General features: G+C 30.1%; 1 protein-coding gene across 2 annotated transcripts; it reads left to right on the plus strand.

Annotated features, from left to right (window-relative positions):
• Positions 1–15,816: 15,816 nt before the first annotated feature.
• Positions 15,817–19,909, plus strand: LOC123905324 (zinc finger protein CONSTANS-LIKE 12-like). Of its 2 annotated transcripts, XM_045954941.1 has the most exons (5): positions 15,983–16,121; positions 17,768–17,843; positions 18,084–18,590; positions 18,805–18,951; positions 19,410–19,909. In XM_045954941.1, exons 3-5 carry the CDS (start codon positions 18,108–18,110, stop codon positions 19,497–19,499), a joined length of 720 nt encoding a protein of 239 aa, XP_045810897.1. In that variant the 5' UTR covers positions 15,983–16,121; positions 17,768–17,843; positions 18,084–18,107; the 3' UTR covers positions 19,500–19,909. The 2 variants fall into 2 exon arrangements, with proteins under 2 accessions (XP_045810890.1, XP_045810897.1); XM_045954934.1 differs by lacking the exon at positions 17,768–17,843 and having other exon boundaries at positions 15,817–16,121.
• Positions 19,910–21,890: the final 1,981 nt, after the last annotated feature.

The following is a 21,890-nucleotide window of genomic DNA, read 5'->3' on the forward strand; positions in this document are numbered from 1 at the left end:
TTTATAAACTAAATAACAAAAGGATACTCTAGTAAAAAAAAAAACAAAACAAAAGGATGCTAATATCGAACATATCAATATACTAGAACATTGACCCGTGCGGTGCACGGGTATGATTAACGGTAAGATATATAATAATTAAATAAGATATGATAATTCCAATAATGTAAGGTATACGAAAAAAGTTGAGTAACATTAAACGATAGTTCAACAATAATTTTGGATAAATATTCATACAAAGAAAATTATGTTATATTACGGAAGACTTCTTTATTGACCACATTCGAAGTCTTAGTCGTATCTTCACCATCGTCATCGATGATCAATATTTTTAATCCTTTTCTAGAAGTAACTCTTGAAATTGCAACAAACAACTGACCATGTGAAAACACTGGCGACGGAAGATATATCCCAACATGCTTTAAAGATTGTCCCTGACTCTTATTAATAGTCATCGCAAAGAAATCATTATAGGAAATTGTCTCCGTTGAAATTTAAAAGGAATTCTCACATCAGATGGTGTCAGAGAAAATCTAGGTATGAAAACTTGATCACCAATATTACTTTATGAAGTAAATTTTTCTTCAAAAGCACGTTTTCTCAATCTCGTAATAATAAGTCTTGTTCCATTGCATAATTCTAATTTTTTATTCAAATTCCTTAATAGCATAACTGGAACTCCAACTTTAAGTCTCAACTTGTGATTTGGAAGTCCCGACGTATAAATCGTGTTCAAAAATTCGGGAGTATGAACATCATCCACTGTTTAACCGTCTACATTTTGTGTGAGTGGAGTATTATAACTCAAATATGTTTTTTCTTCATCAGGAATTAAATCCAACATATAATCATTTATTGTGTCGACTATTGAATTTTTAAGAGCTAGTATAGCTCTATTTTGGAAATACGTTATATCGTTCATGCTTTGTAAAAGTTAGGGATAAGTGTTTTCAACGATAGAAGCAAGAGGATTACCTGAATTTGGAATCAATAAATCTGATGGAATGTCAAGTTCTAAATCATCGTCGTTGTCATCTCCAATTTCTCCATCGCCAACACCCAAAACTCATTCAGAAAACAATCTTCTTTGTTCAACGTCTGCACTTGAAGCACCACCGAGAAGCCTCATGTTTTTACTCAATGTTAAAACTTCAAAAAAATTCCAAAGAACCGAAGAATTAATAGTAGCATGAACAACTTCTGGCCTTGTACCTTTGGGTATTACTGGTAGAATTTGTCTAAAATCTCTGCAAAAAAAAACCAACTTTTCCACCGAAGGAAATATGTTTATTTTTTTCATCAACAGACTTGAGAATATCTTTTAAAGTTCTATCAACAACTTCGAAACAGTGTTTATGCATCGGTGGTGCTTCATCCCATATAATGAGCTTTGCTTTTTGTATTAATAGCACCAAAGGGCTTTTAGGAACTATAGTACATGTTGAAAACTCGTCAACATTTAGAGAAATACAAAACCTTGAATGTGTTGTTCTACCGCCATGTATAAGCAATGCAGCGATCCCACTTGAGACAACTGTTAGAACTATCTCACCTTTTGAGCGTAATGCGGCTGACATGGCCCTCTAGATAAATGTCTTCCCCGTACCGCCATAACCATAAAGAAAAAACACATCAGGTTTATTTTCGTTAACTCTTGTCATGATTGTGTCATATAGTTTACGTTGCTATGAAATCATAGTTGACATCAATCTAACATGTTCCTCAGCTAATGATTGTTTGTTATAATTCAATTCGTCGTGTATTAAACTATTTTGTATATCAGGAACTAATGATGTGTCTGCTCTATGCATTGGAGGATAATCTTTTAAACTCTTCCACAACTACGTAACATCATCTCAATATCTGCTAGTGCATATTGTATCAATTGATCATCAGTTAATATTAAATCTGCAATGTTAAAATCAAAATAATGAATGTGATTAGTGACATGACTATGGTTGTGTTCGGTTGTATTGCAAAAAAAATTGATTTAGCAGAATTGAGTTTGATGAATTTGATTTTGGTTAAAAGTGAGTTAAACAGAATTGATTTATGTTTGGATACATTAACGTAAAAATAAAGGGTATTTATAAAAAATATCAATTCTTTTTCCATTATTTTTTTTGACAAAATTCTTTTTCCAATTTTAAAAAACTACAATTTAATAAACTGCATAATAAATAATTTAAAAAGTTATATAAGCAAAGTTACATGAGATATTGAAATGTGAAAGATGTTTTTTTTTAATAGATTTTAATATTGTTGAAGATGTTATAGTATGAGTATATATATATATATATATATATATATATATATATATATATATATATATATATATATATATATATATATATATATATATATAGAGGATGTATCACATGAGAATGACAAAAATATATGAGAATGATGAGAATAAATAGGAGCCATTAGATTAAAAATGAAGGGCTTAGATTAAAATATAACTTAAATGAGCATGTGCAGGTAATCCAATTCGTTGTCTCTTCCCAAGCAAAACACTTATGGCTGGTTCATATTTCTCCCTCTTTCTCCCTGGCAATCTCTCTTACCGGCAACCATCTCACTCTTGGCGACCCATCTCTCTCCCGGCGGCCGTTTCTTTCTCTCTCTCTCTCTCTCTCTCTATGCGAGCTGTTCATATTCTCCCTTTGTTCCTCTTTCAATTTCTCTGTTAAATATATCTTCTTTCTTAACATCCATGATTTTAATCGAGTTCTGGATCTGGCAAAAAACATTGAAAATGGGTTGGAGAAGATGTACGGTGAGTTGAAAATTGATTTTGTGCCAATTTCTTCAACAACAAAAAACTGATTTTGTGGCAAAGAGAAAAAAAATCCACCTCCGCAAATTGAAACCTGCAAAACACACAAACACAATGAAATTGAACAGAAGGAGTGGGTAATGTTCAAATTGATGCAACGACCATAGATAGAGAATCCATTGGCGGCAGCGTGGCGTTAAGAGATGAGAAATCTGTCCAGGGAAGGAAGAGAAAGTGAGAGAAGTTGAGTGGTTTGTGAATGAAATCGCGTACATGACACAATTAAAAGATTATTTTAATCTCTGCCACACGATTCTAATCTAATGGTTAAGATTCATTCTCATATTCTCATATAACTATATCATTCTCATAGTATACGTCCTCTCTCTCTCTCTCTCTCTCTCTCTCTCTCTCTTTATATATATATATATATATATAGGGAGGGATCAAATTACACCGGTGTAACATTTGAGTAATGTTACACCGCTCAATAACACTTCAACAAATACAAATTTTACAAAATCCACCGTTGGATTGAAAGTTTATATCATATAGATCATTCATGTTCAATTATATAAAAATCTAAAATCATTTGATATGTTATTGAGATTGATCAAGCTTAAGGGTATTCAATAAAAACACATAAAGCGTTAATCTTGTTCGGTCTCAATAACATATCAAACGATTTTGATTTTTTTAAAATTGAACATGAATGATCTAAATGATATAAACTTTCAATCCAACGGTAGATTTTGTAAAATTTGTATTCGTTGAAGCGTTATTGAGCGGTGTAACATTACTCAAATATTACACCGGTGTAATTTGATCCCTATATATATATACTTTCCAAATCACACGTGATAATAACTTTCCAAATCTCACATGATAATTATTCTCTAAATTTATGATCCGGTAGAAAAAAAATCATTGATCAGGAAAGAAATAAAAATATTTCGTGATGAATAATATAGTCAACAATAATTTTGATATGATATACTTTTAAAATTGATGGTGCTTATCAATTATTGCACATAATTTTAATCACAATTCGTATACTTGCCATAGTGGTTGGAAATATTGCCTTGCATTGAAGGGTTTTGGGTTCGAATTATAGCTAAGACAAAATTGTATTATTTTTTAATAAAAATTACAAGATAAAATGGAGGGAAAACATGAAAAACAAATTAGGGTTTAGGGTTTGCTTGTGGATACAAGCTTATAATATAAAAGATGTCTGGTATTATAATGGATACGTCAAAATATCGATTAGTTATCGAGGTGTAGTCACGACAAAAATACCAATACTGGCAATACCTAAAATTTAATGTTACTCACAAGTCACAACTATTTTAAACATGGTTATAGCCAATAGTTAACCACAGTCAAATTCAAAATTAGCCACAAAAAACCGTGGTAAATTAGTACTCGACCATATTCTTTGAAATTGAACGGTTACTAAAAAGTGTTGCCTATTAATATATGCAATCAATTTTATTTTTTATAAGCAAAATTTAAATTATGATAAGTATAAGGGATACTCAACACTCACAATTTAAATGTAATCACCTTAGATATAACATAAGCAAGCTAAGTGATTATAAATAATTTTATCCTTTAACGTACATTAACAAAATCTCCTTTATATAAAATGTTATCATGCTTACCCCATATGTTCCATATTATTGTCGACCAAACAGGGACGGAGCTACGTTGGCTCCTATGCAGGCATGAGCCCCCACTAATTTTTGAAATTCTTGATACCCCATCTTATACAATACATGTCCACCCACATATATACTAGTATTACTCCCGCATGTGTTTCTTATTTTATTTTTTATTTATTTAGCTTCAAATTTTTTAAACATCCTTCTATAATATAGTATTTTATAACTAAATTAAATCCACTTATTAATTATTTGAAATAATAATTTTATTTTAGTTCTTAAAAATAAAAATAAATTGTTTTCATCCTCCAAAAAAATTTCTATTTCATTTTTTATTCATAAATTTATGTTCATGTTAATGTTAATATTGTGACTCTTTTGTGTTTATGATGTGTTCATCTATTATGTCGAACATCTTTATGTTCAAAATATATTACGAACATATAAAAATTATATTGATTTTTATGGACTATAATCATAGTTCGATTGCCCCCACTGCTCAATATTTCTGGCTCCGTCACTGCGACCAAATAATGTGGTGGAACCTCTTTACTTTTATCTCCTGTTACTAATTCTCCAAAAATGTTAAAATGGTTGGAAACACCACCTGATCTGCAACTCCATATATGCAATCAATTAGTTATTGTACTCTAATTAAATCAGTGAGATCACATCAAGTAATAATGTTTTACATAATGTCCGTGCTAATCACAACATATTTGTATTGTATTTTTATGGACATCGATGTGATCAATTCATGTGGCAATGGCATGCCTGATTCTGATTTAATATTTGGCATCTTCTCCAAAGCATGCATTAAGTGATTTATTCTGATTTAATATTTGGCATCTTCTCCAAATTAAGGACAAAGCATGCATTAAGTGATTTTTTCTATAATTTGAAATGGCCCATATACCAATCCTATCGTGTAACTCTCACCAATCACAATTGGCTTAATAATACACAAGAAACTTAGGGTGTTATCCTTATTTATCTTTTTTCACTTTTACTGTGTTATCAATAAGATTTCAATAGTTAAGTAAATAGGTTTTTATTCCCGTAAAGTATGTGAGTTTTGGTTTACCCGCGACGGATCCAATTGTCTTTTGAAGGTAATTTGTTATAAAAAAAATTCCATGCAAAAGGGATACCTTTAACAGAACAACATTATTTCAAATATTGTCCTTGTGTGTTGCCATCATGATTGGAACGGAACCAGATGCATTAGCAGATGATATGCACTTCTGATTAAGTACCAATTGGAAGGATCAGGACGTCACATCCTCTTAGAATTGGGAGTTGGGTCAAACTTAACCCTACAAAATTGGCTTGTAAGGTAAGAACTGCCTCTACTTTATAAACACATATTCAGGTCATCTCGCAACTGATGTGAGACTTCTTAAGACACCCTCTCACGCCAAACATTTTTGGGTTTGAGGCGCGAGTATAAATGGTGGATGATCCGATCAGAACTTGATAGCAGGCGGCCCATCGGACGGAGGAGGAGGCTGTGATACCATCTTAAGGGTGACACTGGATTAATTTCAACAATCTCCCCTAGTGTCAGTCGGGGGATTCAAACCTAAGACCTTGCTCTGATACCATCTTAGAATTTGGAGTTAGATCTAACTCAACCCTATAAAACAGGCTTTTAAGATGAGAATAACTCTAATTTATAAACACTCATTCAAGTCATCTCACAACTGATTTAAGACTTCTTAAGATATTCATTTATCCAAAACATCAACTTGCAAAAATTTTTTTTCCAAAACAACACAATACTCCAAAACCAAATTTTCCTCTCATGCAAAGAGATGTCTACGCCATCTCCACTCATTATCCCCAACCACCGATGCTTCAAAAATAGAGTCCCTTCTCCATTTGAGGATTCAAAATAATTTCTATCAAATAATTCCTAGGATATATAAAATAAATTTTTCTCAACCAATTTTTTATACATATGATGAGGTAGAAATCAAACTCATGATAATCATTTGCTTATAGGAATCATAACATTATTATTCTAACATATATATTGTCTTCTAAAGAATAATTAAATATATACTTTTTATTTACACAACTAGAATACATACTTTTTTTTTGACAAACTAGCATACATACTTTTTTTTTTGACAAAACTAGCATACATAATTAAAATCTACTTGTTTTGCATGATTATGGCCACGACTCTTCACAACCAATTAGTGAGAAAAGAACGAATATTCTTGTATGAGAAGACGAATGGTAAAATAATTTTCAATACTTTAATTAACAAGTGGAAATTAAATTATATATAAGATGCGAGTGGCTTGCAAAGATCCAAATCAATATGATTGAAATCAAGACATGAAATTCAGCACTTGGTGTGTTTTGATTGCTTGAGCAAAAATAATTTGAATAAATTTTCATATAACTTGGAAGTATTTCTATATACAATTTTTTAAAATGACACCCTCGTTTATTTGTGAATGATAAATTGTGTTATCTTTTATTCTTCACTATTAAAAAAATAAAATCAGACTAATGCTAATGGACTAATAGGGTCGGGTCTAACAAACCCAAATTTTTGTAAGATGACCCTATCACTTAATACTACAAAATGAGACTATTTTCATAAATATGGTACTCCTATAGGACAAAAATAGTATTATCAAACCTATTTCAAAACTGAATTTTTTAATGAATAGGTGTAAAAAGACAAAGTTAACCTAGAAAGTGGTCTCGGCTGTGGCTAACTGTGACTAGAGTCAGACTCTGCATCAGTTGTCTCGGCTGTTAGTAATGTTGCTGATACTATACCTTGGTCATTAAAAAATAGATGGCACAATGCAATGGTTCTCTTCAGGCAAATGAACTGTATTGTCACTCATATTTCGAGAAGGAAACTAAGTTGCTGATACACTTGCTAATCAAGGTCTTACTTTACAATCTATTACTTACTGGCATGAAGCACCTATGTTTATTAGGGATAGTTATGTAAAAAACAAGTTTGGCGTACCTGTTTTCAGGTTTTGTGTTTCTTAAATGGAGTCTTGGTCTAATCCCCTCCATTTATATCTACTTGTTATTATATATTTATATATTTTGGTAGCACTTAGCTAGCATCTTTTTGGTTTAAAAAAAAAAAACCTAGAAAGTGATTGAAACTTTTTTTTTTCTTTTCTAGATTCAAATTGAGGTGATTAACAAAGACATATAGAAATCAACTTTAATTTGTGAGTTGTCATACTCATGATCATCATGCTCAACTAGTTGAAGAACACTACTTTGAGAGCCTTAGATACTTTCATTTTCACACACGTAATATCAAAGGGTGTTTACATCCAAAAGAATCCAAAAAGTGTCTTCAAGTTTGGGCCATGAAAAGGGACAGTAAGGGTCCCATTTACCAAAACAATTCCAATCACAATTCGTCTCAAAAGAGACAAACCACAACCAGACGGTACCTCCAGCTGTTTCTTTCTAATTTCAATTTATTTTTCATAAGACTGAAAATGCAATGAAACTTTTGTATTTTGGACAAAAAATGTAATGAAACATATATACTGAAATCATAGAAAATATATGAAAAATATTATTTCAACACCAATTTTCAAACAATAATACAATAATCTATATATCCGTGTCAATTTTTAATTTTTTAATATTTTTTATACAATAATCTAACATATTTCAAAATATATATGGTTTAATTAATTTTGTTTACTTGAATTATTTGAAAAAATTTAAATAAGTCTTTTGTGATGCTAATTTTATTTTATTAATTTATTATTGACTCCTTAAATTTTGATCGGGTATAATTTATAAATTTTCTTTTTAGTTTGACCTTAAATGGAGAAAATGATCTTAAAATGCATAAATAAATTATATTTGTTACATTCACTAGTTTCAAAAAAGTACAAAACATCTTATCAAAAAAAGAAAGTACAAACATGTTTCTTTCTCTTAAAAAATAATAAGGAAAAAAGAAGGACAGCAATAATAAGCTTAAATTTTTTTACTCGATATAAATGCTTTCTCTTACAAAAAAAAAAAAAACTACTGTATATATTACAAGCTCTGTCGGCCGACAAAAGCTTATAAATCTAAGGCTATGTTTGGATTGGTGGTACAAAATGGAATGGAGCGGAATGAAACATAATGGAATGAAGTGGAACGGAGCGGAATGAAGTAAAGATACCATTCCATTGTTCGGATATATTTTATAAATATTCATTCCATTGCATACATCCTAATTTGGAGGGGAAAGAAAATTAGAAGATTGGATGGTATGAGATGGAATGGGTTCCATTGTGTTCCATTCCACTCCATTCATTTTTTGCAAATCCAAACAATGGAACTTAGTTAGTTACCACTTCATTCCATTCCATTCCATCCTTTACCACCAATCCAAACATAGCCTAAGTTATATTTTTTTCAGTTTTTTATAAGAAACACTTCTTATGTTTAGATTTATTAAATAATTAATGTATTTATTTATAATAAATATATTAATTATTCTTTAAATCAGAAAAAGTCAAAAAAAAATTTATAAAAAGAATCAGAGAAAGTATAATATATTTATAAGTTTATTTTTAACCCTTCCCCACTAGAAAAAGTAAGGCTAATTATTAAAATTACTATATAGTTTTCTCTTCTTTTCTTGTTGAACCGTATAAGTTTCTTTGAGTGGACTTATACAAAATTTATTTTAGTGGGATTATTGTGTTCATTGATTTGAACAATATCAATATACTATATAACTAACGATTATAATTGGGTGCTTCTATATAAGTTATAGTAAGTGAGGAAACTTAATGTGATGATGAGTGGTGAAAATGTGACACTACACAAAATGCTAATTTAACATACTCAAAACGATACCATATTCATTTAATAACCCTTTTTCTTTAAGTCAACTTTGCAAATAATTTTTGTTGGCAATTAATTGAGTTGTAGGCCAATCCCATTGCTTGATAGTTCACAATATGTACATATTACAATTTCTTTTCACATGAATCTATTCCCTTTAGAATCAAAGAATACCACAACCACAAAGCAATTACTCACATTCCACTCCCCTACCCCAAAATAAATAAACACGTTTCCGACCCACAAAAGTGGGGAAGGGAAAATTTAACTAATTTTAACCAGAAGTTAAGAAACAAAAAAAAACATAGTGTTCATCATTTGTCTGCTTCAAAGAAGCCATAAATCACCCCATAATGAAAATGCCAAGTGGCGTGACTAGAAGCATCCACATGTCATGAAAATCACAAAAAAAACAAATTCTATATGGCACGAAATAGACGGATTCGGCGCCGTCATCATTACCCTCATTCACGCATGTAGAATATTGGTGATCATTCGATCAAAATATAATATATGAATTTAAACATAAACTTTGAATTGTTAATACTCTTAAAATTGAATATCGGGCGTAACTCAACAATATAAAATCGGTTTGTACAATGATGATTGCATCTACTTATAACTCGTGGTCAAGTCATCTCTTAACTGATGTAAGATACTTTAACACACACCCCTCCCCCCAATGCCTAATGGGAGTATTAATTAGATTTGGTGTGTTAATATAAATGATGATAGATGATTCGATAGCGAAAACCTAATAACATGTAGCTTAAAAAAACTCCCCATCAATAATTCAATTGCATGAATGCGAAATTTCATGATTGCACTTAATCTAAATTCAAAATAGACATGTACATTCCAAAAAGAATTTTGTTGGGTTGCACATTTAGTAAGTACAATAGTACTACTAGCTAGCTGGCACCAACCTAATAAAAAGGTCTTTTCTTTTAGGTAGGTTCCTAGAGAGTTCTCTTTTCATCATCAAATATTTTTATTTTCTAATTTATTTTATGGGAATAATTTCCAATTTCCTAATATGGGAAATTAAGGTTATGATGCCCTTCTATTTGAACCTTCTTGGGCTGAAACTTGTTGCTTCCTGCCCTTAAAAAGATGGAAAAAAGATAAGCATATACCCTCTAAGTTAGTGAATCCTCTTTTAAATTGAATTGAAAGAAAGAAAGAGTGTGATTGAAATTCCTTAGGACCTTTTCCCCCGCGGTTACTTTACAGCTTAACATCATATTCCTTTAGGCAATAAATTTCTTTATATATTGAAATAAATGTTTTTTTGGTTCATATTATATGGTGATAAAAATATGGTTGTGATAATTCGGAAGAGCGCAAATTCAAATTTTAGTTGGAATAATCGAACTACAAATTACTTACATGAACCATTTCTATTAAAATCAGATGGTTAAGACTAAAAAAATGGTTGTGACATTGAAAAATATTTTGCTTTAATTTGAACTTCTACTTACTCATCTTGTCCAAAAAAAATTGAGGAAAAAAAATAGGTTTCAATAGTTGACATTCTTTATAACTTTGCATTATACAATTACTTAGTCTTTTTTCATAGGTTTCCTCCATAAAAATTAAGTAGTTACATGTATAAGAATATTAAATATATAACTATTTTTTTCAGCTGAAATTTGAACATTACTCAACTTCAATCCAATTGAGGAAGTAAAATGAGTTTTACTTTGAGATTGTTGATATTAATTAACTTTTCCATTGAGTGGCTAACAATTATTCTTTACTTTATGCTTTTTGAGAAAAGGACAAAAATTAGGTTAAAATTTCACAAAATAATGTTTCTTAAACTCAATTTGCAAATGTGGACGAATAGGGCTCACCATATTGAAAGGGAATTTGAATAATCTCATCAAATTGGAACATAGAATCTATCCATTCATTATCTCATTTTTTACAGCTATAATACTATATATACAAAAATGTTAGATATTTTTAATCAATTATTATATATCCATAAAAAAAATTCTTGACTTGTACAATAACTAGATAAGTTATTATAATATTATTCAATTAGATAAGCATGCTTTAATTTTATTATAGGCTTCTAAAGAGGTTAAAGGGTCTTATACATATCTTGTAATTTTATTAAGAATGTCTTAGTCTAACATTATCTCTATATTCTATACTTATGTCAAAGATTATTATATGAAATCTAAAATCAAGTAAATCTGATATTAGATCTTTCAATCTAATCCATCTAATTATTTACCAGCTTTTGGCTAGAAACCATAAGATCCTATTAGGCATATGAAAATGACTTCATGCAATTGGAGTTCATATTGAAGCTTCAATGAGTTGTCCATAGTTTTTTCAATTATTTTTTCAGCTATTTCTTTACTAAATTAATTCTTAGTCATAGCTCTAGCCATACAAAATGCCACTACATGATAAATTGCAAAACATGAAATTTGATCAGAGAAATTTGTTATTTAGGAAATGTGATGTTATATTTTACAATTCAAGGATATGTTTCCTTATTTATAGGAATCTTTTGCTAGATTAAGAAATTTTTAATTTTGTTTTGGTTTAGGTGAAGTGACAAAGTATTAATTATGAATCTCATACATATATTTTATAAAGTTTTAAGATCGAACCCGAATAAAAATATTCAACCTAATAATTTTAATATTTTTCAGTTGAAATATAAGAAATATGTATCATATCATGCATTCATGATTTATATTTGATTTTAATCAATCTATATTTTATATCTCTAGGAAAGAAATACTATAAGAATTTGTAGGATCCGTATTTGCTGCAATAATAAAAATACGTGGTTACACACTGTAATCGATCTCAATCATTAACTTTACATCAGACAGCTTATAGAGTATACATGCATTAAAATAATTCTGACAATTGATTGAAATCGAACGGCTAATTTACTTATAATTGCAAATTTGTCTACATTTATTAAATATTAATATTAAAAAACAAAAGAATAATGTGGTCATATTACCAGGAACGTAATCATAAATCAAATTTGGCAGCATATCATATTTTATATATCTTTCTAATTCTTTTAAATGGGTAATAAATATAGTGACAATATATTTTAATTAATAAAGTTAATTATTACTATTTTTGAAGTAAATTAAGTGAGATATTAGTTAATTAAATACACCTTAAAATATGTCATTGGGGCACATGTTAGCATTTGCCCAAAATTTATGCTTTAAGTTGTTGAGATTCACTTCACACTCGAACTAAATTATTTACTTAAGATAAAAAATGCTAAAAAAAGTGTTTCTTACTGAATCATGTTTATTAACTACCCTTGTGATGCTACTTTTAACTCAAAAATAACTTGACGAGTAGGGATGTCAACGGGATAGAGAATATGCGGGGGAAGCTTCCCCGTCCCGTCCCCGTCCCCCCCACCGAAATGCATGTGGGGAAAATTTTGCCTCCATTCCCGTCCCCATGGGGGAATATTTGTCTCCATCCTCATCCCCACGGTTCCCGCGAGGATCCACAGATATAAAATATTAACAAAATTTCTATATTTTTCGGTCAAATTATGACAGTAGTATGACGTTATTTTTTCTATCTTATTTAAAAAAACAAATATTTTGCATCTTTCTTTTTTAAAAAATAAAAACAACACGTAATGCATTCATAACCGCAAAAACATTTGGCTACTAATAATCATACAAAACCTAACAGCCATCTCTTACTATCAAGTTTAAGATATGCGCACAACAACGTAATTGAAATAATTCCCCATTCAAAACAAATCTATTAATTGGTATCTTATCGAAAAAACGATCAATCATAGCGCCATTGGTGCTACAATTATCAACGGTTAATGTAGACAATAATAATAATAATAATAATAATATAGTATATATATGGACGGATTTAGGGAATCCGCGGGGACGGATGCTTCGTCCCCGATTCCTGCCCCGAAGTGCCTACGGCGGGATTTTTGCCTTCATCCCCATCTCAACGGAAATAAAATCTTTGTTTTCGAAGCTTCAAACGGGACAATTCCCGCGGGGATCCGCTCCACCGGATACAAATTGACAACCATATTAAATGAGTTTAACTAATACACATATTTTATAGTAAAAAGTTTTAGTCGAGTTGAATATAATTACAGTTTTAGAGAGATTTTAAGACTCCGAAAGTCAGAGTATGATTCAAGTTCTTACATACAAAACCAATATTTGTTGGCCAAATATACACATTTAATTAATTAAGATTCATTGATTAAATTAATCAATGCATACAAAGGAAAATTTGAGCATGCTATATATGGTATAAAATACAAAGAGGAAAAAATCAAATAGTTTGGGCCTTTGGGCCTCATATATCTTTAAAATTAGGCTGATAGAAAAGTGAATAATTTTCTACCAAAAAAAAAAAGAAAAGTGAATAATTAATTTACCAACAAAAAAAAGTGAATAATTATTTCATTCCCATCCATATAAACAAAGTTATCAACTCATTCCACAAATGCAGTACATCATATATGGATGGGATGAGATGAGATTAAATTGATATTCTTTTTTGACAAATAGAGCCAAAAGTTGTTGGAGATAAAAACATAAAAGTTATTTATTTCATTGAGACTAAAAAGTATTTAATCCAAAATAATCATTTCTTTATAGAGAACAAACCAAAATAATAATTAGCTGAATCAACACAAATAGAGGTATGTTATTTAATGAAATGTACCCGACAATCTATTTTTATTCCTCCTTTACTTTTTACTTTTCACATTTTTGTTTTGTACAAACTTTTCACATTTTTCATGCATTTAAAAAATACACACGAAAAACACTTGACGACAAAATTAACAGCTAAATTTTGATGTTCAAACATCTTTTTTCATGCAAATAAAATTAAGTAACCATCACTTAGAGCAGTTATATATAATATATGATAATTTTTTTTTAAAAAAAAGACATTATTATTAATTTTTTTATAAAAATGACATCAATTACTATTTAATTAAAGGAAAAAGTAAAAAAATAGTACAAGCCATAATAAAATGGCTATATTTACTCTTTACATGAAAAAAGCATCATACGATCCATGTACACAAGTGATGTATTTTTACATGAAAAGGGCAACATGGCTCCAAAAAAATATAAAAATGAAAAGGGCAACATGTGAGCACAATGATATGGACATGTGAATGAATCTTAGGCTATATAATATTTAATATTTTTTGCTACAAATATTTATATTTTATATATATATATATATATATATATATATATATATATATATATATATATATACTGCTCCATCCAATATTTGCAGTTGATAGAGAGTGATGACTATTCACTGCTAAGTGATGAACACTATTCATTTCCAAGGTCCACAACCTATTATTATTGCTTAGGTTCATTTCACCTCTATTCTATATGCTCCAATTTGCAATTATTTTATCACATAAATTCATTTTATCTTTTTCTTATTATAACCCTTTTTATTTTTTCTTCTTTATTCAGACATGGGGTCACTGCATTATAATACATCATCATGTCCTTTTCCTAACTTTGTCTTTATTTTAGCAATTCTTACATCACCTTTTCATTTTTTATTTATTTTATTCACAAAAATATATTTAATTATACATAAATTTATTTTGATGTCAAGTACAACATCTTTTGTCTTATACATGTAATTTTCTAAAATTTAATTTATTAGACCATCATTATAATTATTTTACAAAGTAAATCGATCATAGTTGTTAGATCATTGTAACATATTAACTTTAATTATAATTAGGAAAATGTTAAATAGTGCACCTAATATACTAGTTAAACAGATAAATAAGGAAATTTTATCTTGTTTCAAAAAAAAAAAGAAAATTTTATCTTGAAACTCATGTATTCAATGCGTGTAAAAAATTGTTTTTATCATCATTAACTTTATATTCAATTTCTATTTTTGGTATGATTGAATGCACTGTTTAACATAACTTTATAACTATTAACTTTTTTGATTGACATTATCTTATTTTTAAAATATGTATAAGTCGTAAAAATAAAAAGATAAATATATTATATTAAAAGTACATAGAATATTAATGTCAAGGATATTAAATACACAGTGTTTATATTTTTTTTTTGTATTAATTATCTGAATTTATCGATAGATAATTGATTTAATAGTGATTGACGTTGTACTTGGTATAAAAAATCACGGTTTGATTTCCCGCGACTACGGTTAGTAGGAGATTGGAACCACTTAATGACAAAATTGACCCTGAATAAGATTAGACGATTCAGTTGGCCAAATACTGATGGTGAAATTTTTTCAGATTTTTAAGAGAAGAGCATCCGGTACTTCAAAATTCGGCCTTGAGGGAAATAAGATCTGGTTAAAAGTTAAACTCAAATCCTCCAAAATGATTTATCGTAAAGAAGAATTCATTAACCACTTGAATTCAAATGCGTTATTTTAAAGTATCTCTTGATGTTGAAATAATGTTGCTAAATTTTATATGATATAAATTCCCTTTCATGTTGGTCTTAAATTCATTCATCAAACCTCAAAACCCTCTCTCACAATATTCACACACATTCTCTCTCTTGCTTCAAGTGAAACTGTGTTTGTCTTGTTTCCTTTTGTGTCTCTCATTGAAACTTTGATATTTCCAAACAGTGTTTCACTATTTCTTTCTACTAACAAAAATGTTTGCAGAAACTGGTCTTCTCTTCCCTTATTTACAGAATTACTCTCAAGACTTTCAACAACTTGATGAACAGAATTACTCTCAAGAATTTCAACAACTTGAAGAATATTGCATGACTCACAAATCCAATGCTTCAATGGTACCTCTATTTTTCTCTCTTTCTATTTCCAATTTCTTAAGAATTTTTTTTTTATTTATTTATTTTTAAAATTTTTACTATGGTTCTAACTATTTCTTTGTCCCTTTGAACTGCATTTGCTTGATGGGTTTTTACTTATATGAAAGAAATTTTGTTTCTTTGTTTTTGTTTGATTCTATGTTCTGTTTTTCTTATGTGTTTTGAAGATTAATTTCCTCATAGTTTTGTCTCAACTAAATATTTCTATATTTGTACTTTAGTTTTTCATTTTTCTAAATTTGGAAACTCTTTTTTATCTCAATTTATACATATCAATCTATATATAGTGAGTGATATTTAATCATAATCATGTGGATGGTCACAATTTAGTTTTTAATCATATTTATCATGATAATTTCTCTATGAACATATGGTTAAATTAAGTAATTAAGTTTAGTTACTTACTCTAATCTTTCATTTCTCACTTCATGAACTTGTTGATTGAAAATATCAAGCTTAATGATTATTTTTTAATCATTAAGTATGAAAGTATTGAGAATGTTTCTACTAAGTCATATTCATAGCACAAGTGGAAACAGCTAAGTTAGCTTTAATTGCTGGATCTAGAAAAGTGTTACAAAAGGAAAAAGAAAAAAAAGATTGATTTAGATGGAAAGTTTTTTTTTTTTAAATTTTTTTTTTAATTTTGTGATACTTCCGTGTTCTTTAATTTTTCTTCCATTTTTATTTATTGGTTTTATTTTATGGTTATGAAATGTGAATGAACTCTTAGTGGAGTTTGTCTTTTTCTCTCCCACTAAGGGGAGGTTTATTGAAGAAGGAAAAAGTCATTTTATTCCCTTTTTTTTGGTAATATTGAAAATGGTTTAGATGAAAAGGACTTATGAATGCACAAGTTAATGATTTTTATTTTTGGTCTTTTGTCTTGCACTAAATATAATAGTTACAAAAATGGAAATCATGATATTTTGCTTCTATTTTTGTTCTTCAACAATATAAGATAAAAGTATTAGTGGGTTGGTTTTCATGTAATGTTTCTTGGTCTTTTGGTCACTCAAATTGAAACAATTCTAAAGACATGAACTAACTTAAGATCTTTTGATGGACTTGAATTATTTGCCACATGTGCGGCTTCTCCAGCCGCACCTTTTAAGTTGGATTACTTTAATAGTTGAGTGTATTATATCTCAGCTGTTAGATTAATCCAACGGTTGAGGTGTTGTTGGAGAGGCTAGGTTCGATGTCGCCTATGCAGTATATCCAGCCGCACCTTGAAGTTGGATTAGTTTAGCAGCAGAGTGTGTATATCTCGGTTGTTAGATTAAACCCATAATTGACGCGCGGTTGGAGAGGATGCAGAAGCAACCGAGGATCTGGATTATATTTTGATACCCTTGTTCACTTTTATGTTCAAGAATTGTCTCAACATTGGTTTGACTATTATGTCTGTAGCAAAATTTCAATGTTTTGTCTATTCATAAAAAAAAAAAGTTTGCACGTACAGTCTCTCCGGCTTCACTAAAAAGTTGGATTAATTGAACGGCCGAATATATTATATCTCAGCCGTTAGATTAATCCAACAGTTGAGGTGCGGTTGGAAAGTCTGTACTGAATTATGATGTCTGATTGCAGTTTCAATGTTTCAGCCATCAACTTGGTGGGCTCTTTCAAAGTCAGCTTTTTTGGGTGAAGCATGGGCTTTGAATTTGCAATCATGTGAAGGTTCAACTGAATTGTATTTGCGCCTTTCGTTTATGCAAATCTTCTGCTATGTTCTATGAATGTGTTGTTTAGTTACAATTATTTCATAAATACAATACAATACTAGTATTTAACATAAGATAAAGAGGGTTATGATAATTTCCTATTTTCGATTAATTATTCGACATTTGGTGTGTTTTATGTCTTTTGTGATTCTATGATTCTTTGTTAACTGTTTTCATTTTCTGTCTTTTAATGCAGAGTGACTTAGCTCAATCATCTGCAATGTCGGAATTTGATTTATTTGTAGAGGGAGATCTGTTCAAAGCGCCTGAGACGATTATGGAAGAACCGGCGATGGACCTTGATCCAATGCAAGCTGCCATGTCAATGATATCTTGTGGAGAAAATGTGTCGTCACAAGGTTTAAAATCTTCGGAGATTGACGATGTGTTTCAAAATGAACAGCTTTTGAGTGAGGTATACTATGAATGCAAAAAGGATATGTTAGAAAAGGCGGCTATTGAGTCACCTCTTTCTGAAATTCTTGAAATCAAGATTCCTGCTCTGAACATCGACGAGAATTCGATTCAAGAAAACAAACCAATTCCTGATGTACTATTACCGAAGAGTGTCAGTTCCGGAAGTTTGAATTCAATGGATTGGATGAATGGAGCTGCAATGAAGCCTGCTTTCCTTGATTTCCCTCGAATTGATTTCAGCGCAGTTTATGGAATGCGGAGAGCATTTAGTGAAGGAGATATAAAGGTCAACTTAAATTTTTAAAGTATTTTGTGTTGCTTCTTATAAATTAAGTAACATCTATGCAAAGTTGCTCCACAATACAACAGTTGCAAAGTTGTCAAGTCTGGGTGGATCCAATGTTGCACCCAGATCTAACGGCTCTGCATTGTTTGCAGCGCTGCAGAGTGATGTTTTCTTAACAAGATTTGGCTTATAATTGACCTTTTTTTTATGACAGACTCTTGGCAATGGCAACATGAGTGTTGGTCTATCTACTCTTGAGAGGCCTTTTCTTCTCAGCAACTGCACGAGCGAGCAACGTCAAGAAAAACTCTCTAGATACAGGAATAAGAAGACAAGGAGAAACTTTGGGAGGAAAATCAAGGTAAATGGTTAACCTTGTATACAAATTGCAAATTTCACAAGAGCATAGAAGCCTTTAAATTTCTATGAAATTCCTTGCCTCACATATCTGTTGAAATTTTCTATATTTGCTTGTCATTAAATATTAAGGATCTCGATTCCATGATGTAAGAGAAGCGCGGCATAGTAAAAAATCAATGCTGTTAAGATCAGACAACTCAGATCACGCATTCACGAAACTAGTTTTTAACAATCTCGTCCATTAATTTAGATCAGACGGTCCAGATCAGTAACTGCATGATGCAGTTACCGCAAGGAATCCGTTTCCAAATATTTATATTAAGTATAATACGTGTCATAAAGTTCAACTCCAAGTTTTTTCTGAAATCATTTAGTTCAATTATTTGCGATCGATATCAAATATGTCCTCAATGAGTAGCTTAATTTCTTGTGTAAATAATCATTATATTTTTTTTTCAGTATGCTTGCAGGAAGGCGCTCGCTGACAGCCAACCAAGAATCCGTGGAAGATTTGCGAAAACGGAGGAATATGATGTCAAGAGACAATAACTTATTAATTGATTTATTAGTTGGAAAAACAAGAAAGTAGAATCAATCAAGTTGATGAATCAGATCAAGAAAGATGAAAAAGCTTATAACTTGAGCAGGTATCATGGAATAAGATAAACCTCAAACTCCTAAGTTAGGTCCTAAGTAGTTACCTTATATCTGCTGTAGTAGCATTTTCTTTGTAGATGGATATAACCTTCTTAGACATGTACAAAAGTTTGATGAATAAAAGAAGGGGAAAAAAAAGAAGAAAAAAGGATAAGGTTGTATCTGTGAACTTTTTCTTTAATTGTATTATGTTAAATAATGATGTTAATTAGAATTTAGAATTATTTCTAACAATTATTGGTGGAAGTACTAAGTACTAACTTTTGGCCATATTGATGCATGCAAATTGCCATTAGTACTAACTTTGGTGTATATATTTTTTCATTTATTATATTGAACCAAATATTATATTTATCATAGACTAGACAATTCTTTTACACTATTGATATGATTGATTGTCACATTGCAATTCAGAATGAAAAATGTCACACTAGATGTACACTTGAAGAGGAAAGGGTTAGGGTGGAACTAAAATAAATGATGGATGGTATTTAAGTTTTTGTGAAAATATCGTTGAATTTTCGATTAAGATAGTTTGAGTATAGGTAGAGGAGGCTCGTAGATTCTGTAGTAAGGAGAATAGATATGATCGAGTGAAACCTAATATGTAGAAGGGAAAATAAAAGTAATAGGCAAAACTCTAAACGGAAATTTAGATTTTAGCTGCAAATCACGCGATTTATGATAGAATATTATGCCGTTGTTTGTTAAAGTAGCCGACTCTACTAGTCGAGGTATGGATTGATTGTTGTTGTAGTTAAGTTTTTGTGAAATAGTTACTTGTGAAACACAATTACCAACTTAAGTTGGTTTAAGTGGTGAAAAGCTTTGTTCTATTTTAGTTTGAGTATTGTGAGTGAGATACATATGACATAGAAGTGTTAGCAACAAACTCTTTAATACACTAGTTTTTCAACTTTTTATCTATAATTAGGTAAGATTTAGGTGTATTTCTCTAAACTATGTGTATCCTATTTTTAAAACAAGGAAACATAATATAATGAATTACTTAGACAATACTCTTTTAGGGGAGTATATAATAATATACCTCCCTTTGCAAGTTGTGGGCTCTATAATTAAGTTATTCCATGATGTGAACCCTTGCATTATGGATTATATATTATGTAGCATATCACTATCAAATATCATAAGCACCATACATTAACAAGACACCGCGTTCTTTTGTCGGGTATGACTCGTATTTATTGATAAGTGAACAAATATCTAAGTCTAGCGGAGGTATGATTTAGAAGTAAACTTGTAAATTTGACTATAGTAGCCGTGATTAATAGAATCATAGCAGGTGCTTTGTTGTTCGAGATGCAAAACCACGATTGACATAACTTCGTAATCAAACCGCGTATCCACTTTATCGGATTTTTCAATATCTATTTATCTTTAGTTTTTTAGTTGCTATCAACATTTATTTTGGTGCAATGTTTACCAATATCTTATTATCCATAAGATAGAAAAGTAGAACTTTTATTCAGATCATATCTACTATCCTAATAAGAAAATGTTGTCAAATTGATGGAGATATTTTGTTAGAGTCAAATCATGTTTATATTCTATAATAATATCTTTTCTTGCCCTAATATTTCTGTCTTAGTCAATGGATCCTATTACACTACTATCAGAGAGAGGTTATTATAAATTATTACGTTGAAGTTGAATCGACTTATTTCTATTTTTCAGTTTATCTCCTAACATAATTTAATTTAGAGAGAATTTTTGAAGAAAAAAGATTAATGCTACCCCCAACTTATAAGCAACTCATGCAGCATGCCATATCGAAGAGAGTATATTAGAAAATGTCAGCTCTTTAAATAAATCTCAATTAATTTAAAAAAGTAATAAACAGTCAATTTTCTCTCTAAATTAACATTATCCTCTCTACAATATAGTGTCAGGGGGACAGGCCGACAATATAGTCATTTTGATGACAAATTACATGTCCCACCCCATTTTTTAAAATCGGGGAAAACACAAACCCGAACCCAATCAATTCGGATTTTCCCCGTAAAAAATGGAGCAAAGAGGATGGATACTGCAAGTATGAGTTATATTATCATTGAATTTAATATATTTGGTTATATCCATATAAAAAATGAGTTAAATAATTGGTGCTCCACCAATCGTTAGTTGATTCAGTGGTGATTGACACTTGATTTGGTAGGGAGACTACGGTTCGATCCCCTACAACTACGATTGAAAGATAACTGAAACCACTTGATGTCCAGTGAGCCAACAGAATGGGAACAACAGCTCCCAAGAGCTAAGATT

Source organism: Trifolium pratense, linkage group LG1, assembly GCF_020283565.1.
Source record: "Trifolium pratense cultivar HEN17-A07 linkage group LG1, ARS_RC_1.1, whole genome shotgun sequence".
Lineage (NCBI taxonomy): Eukaryota > Viridiplantae > Streptophyta > Magnoliopsida > Fabales > Fabaceae > Trifolium > Trifolium pratense.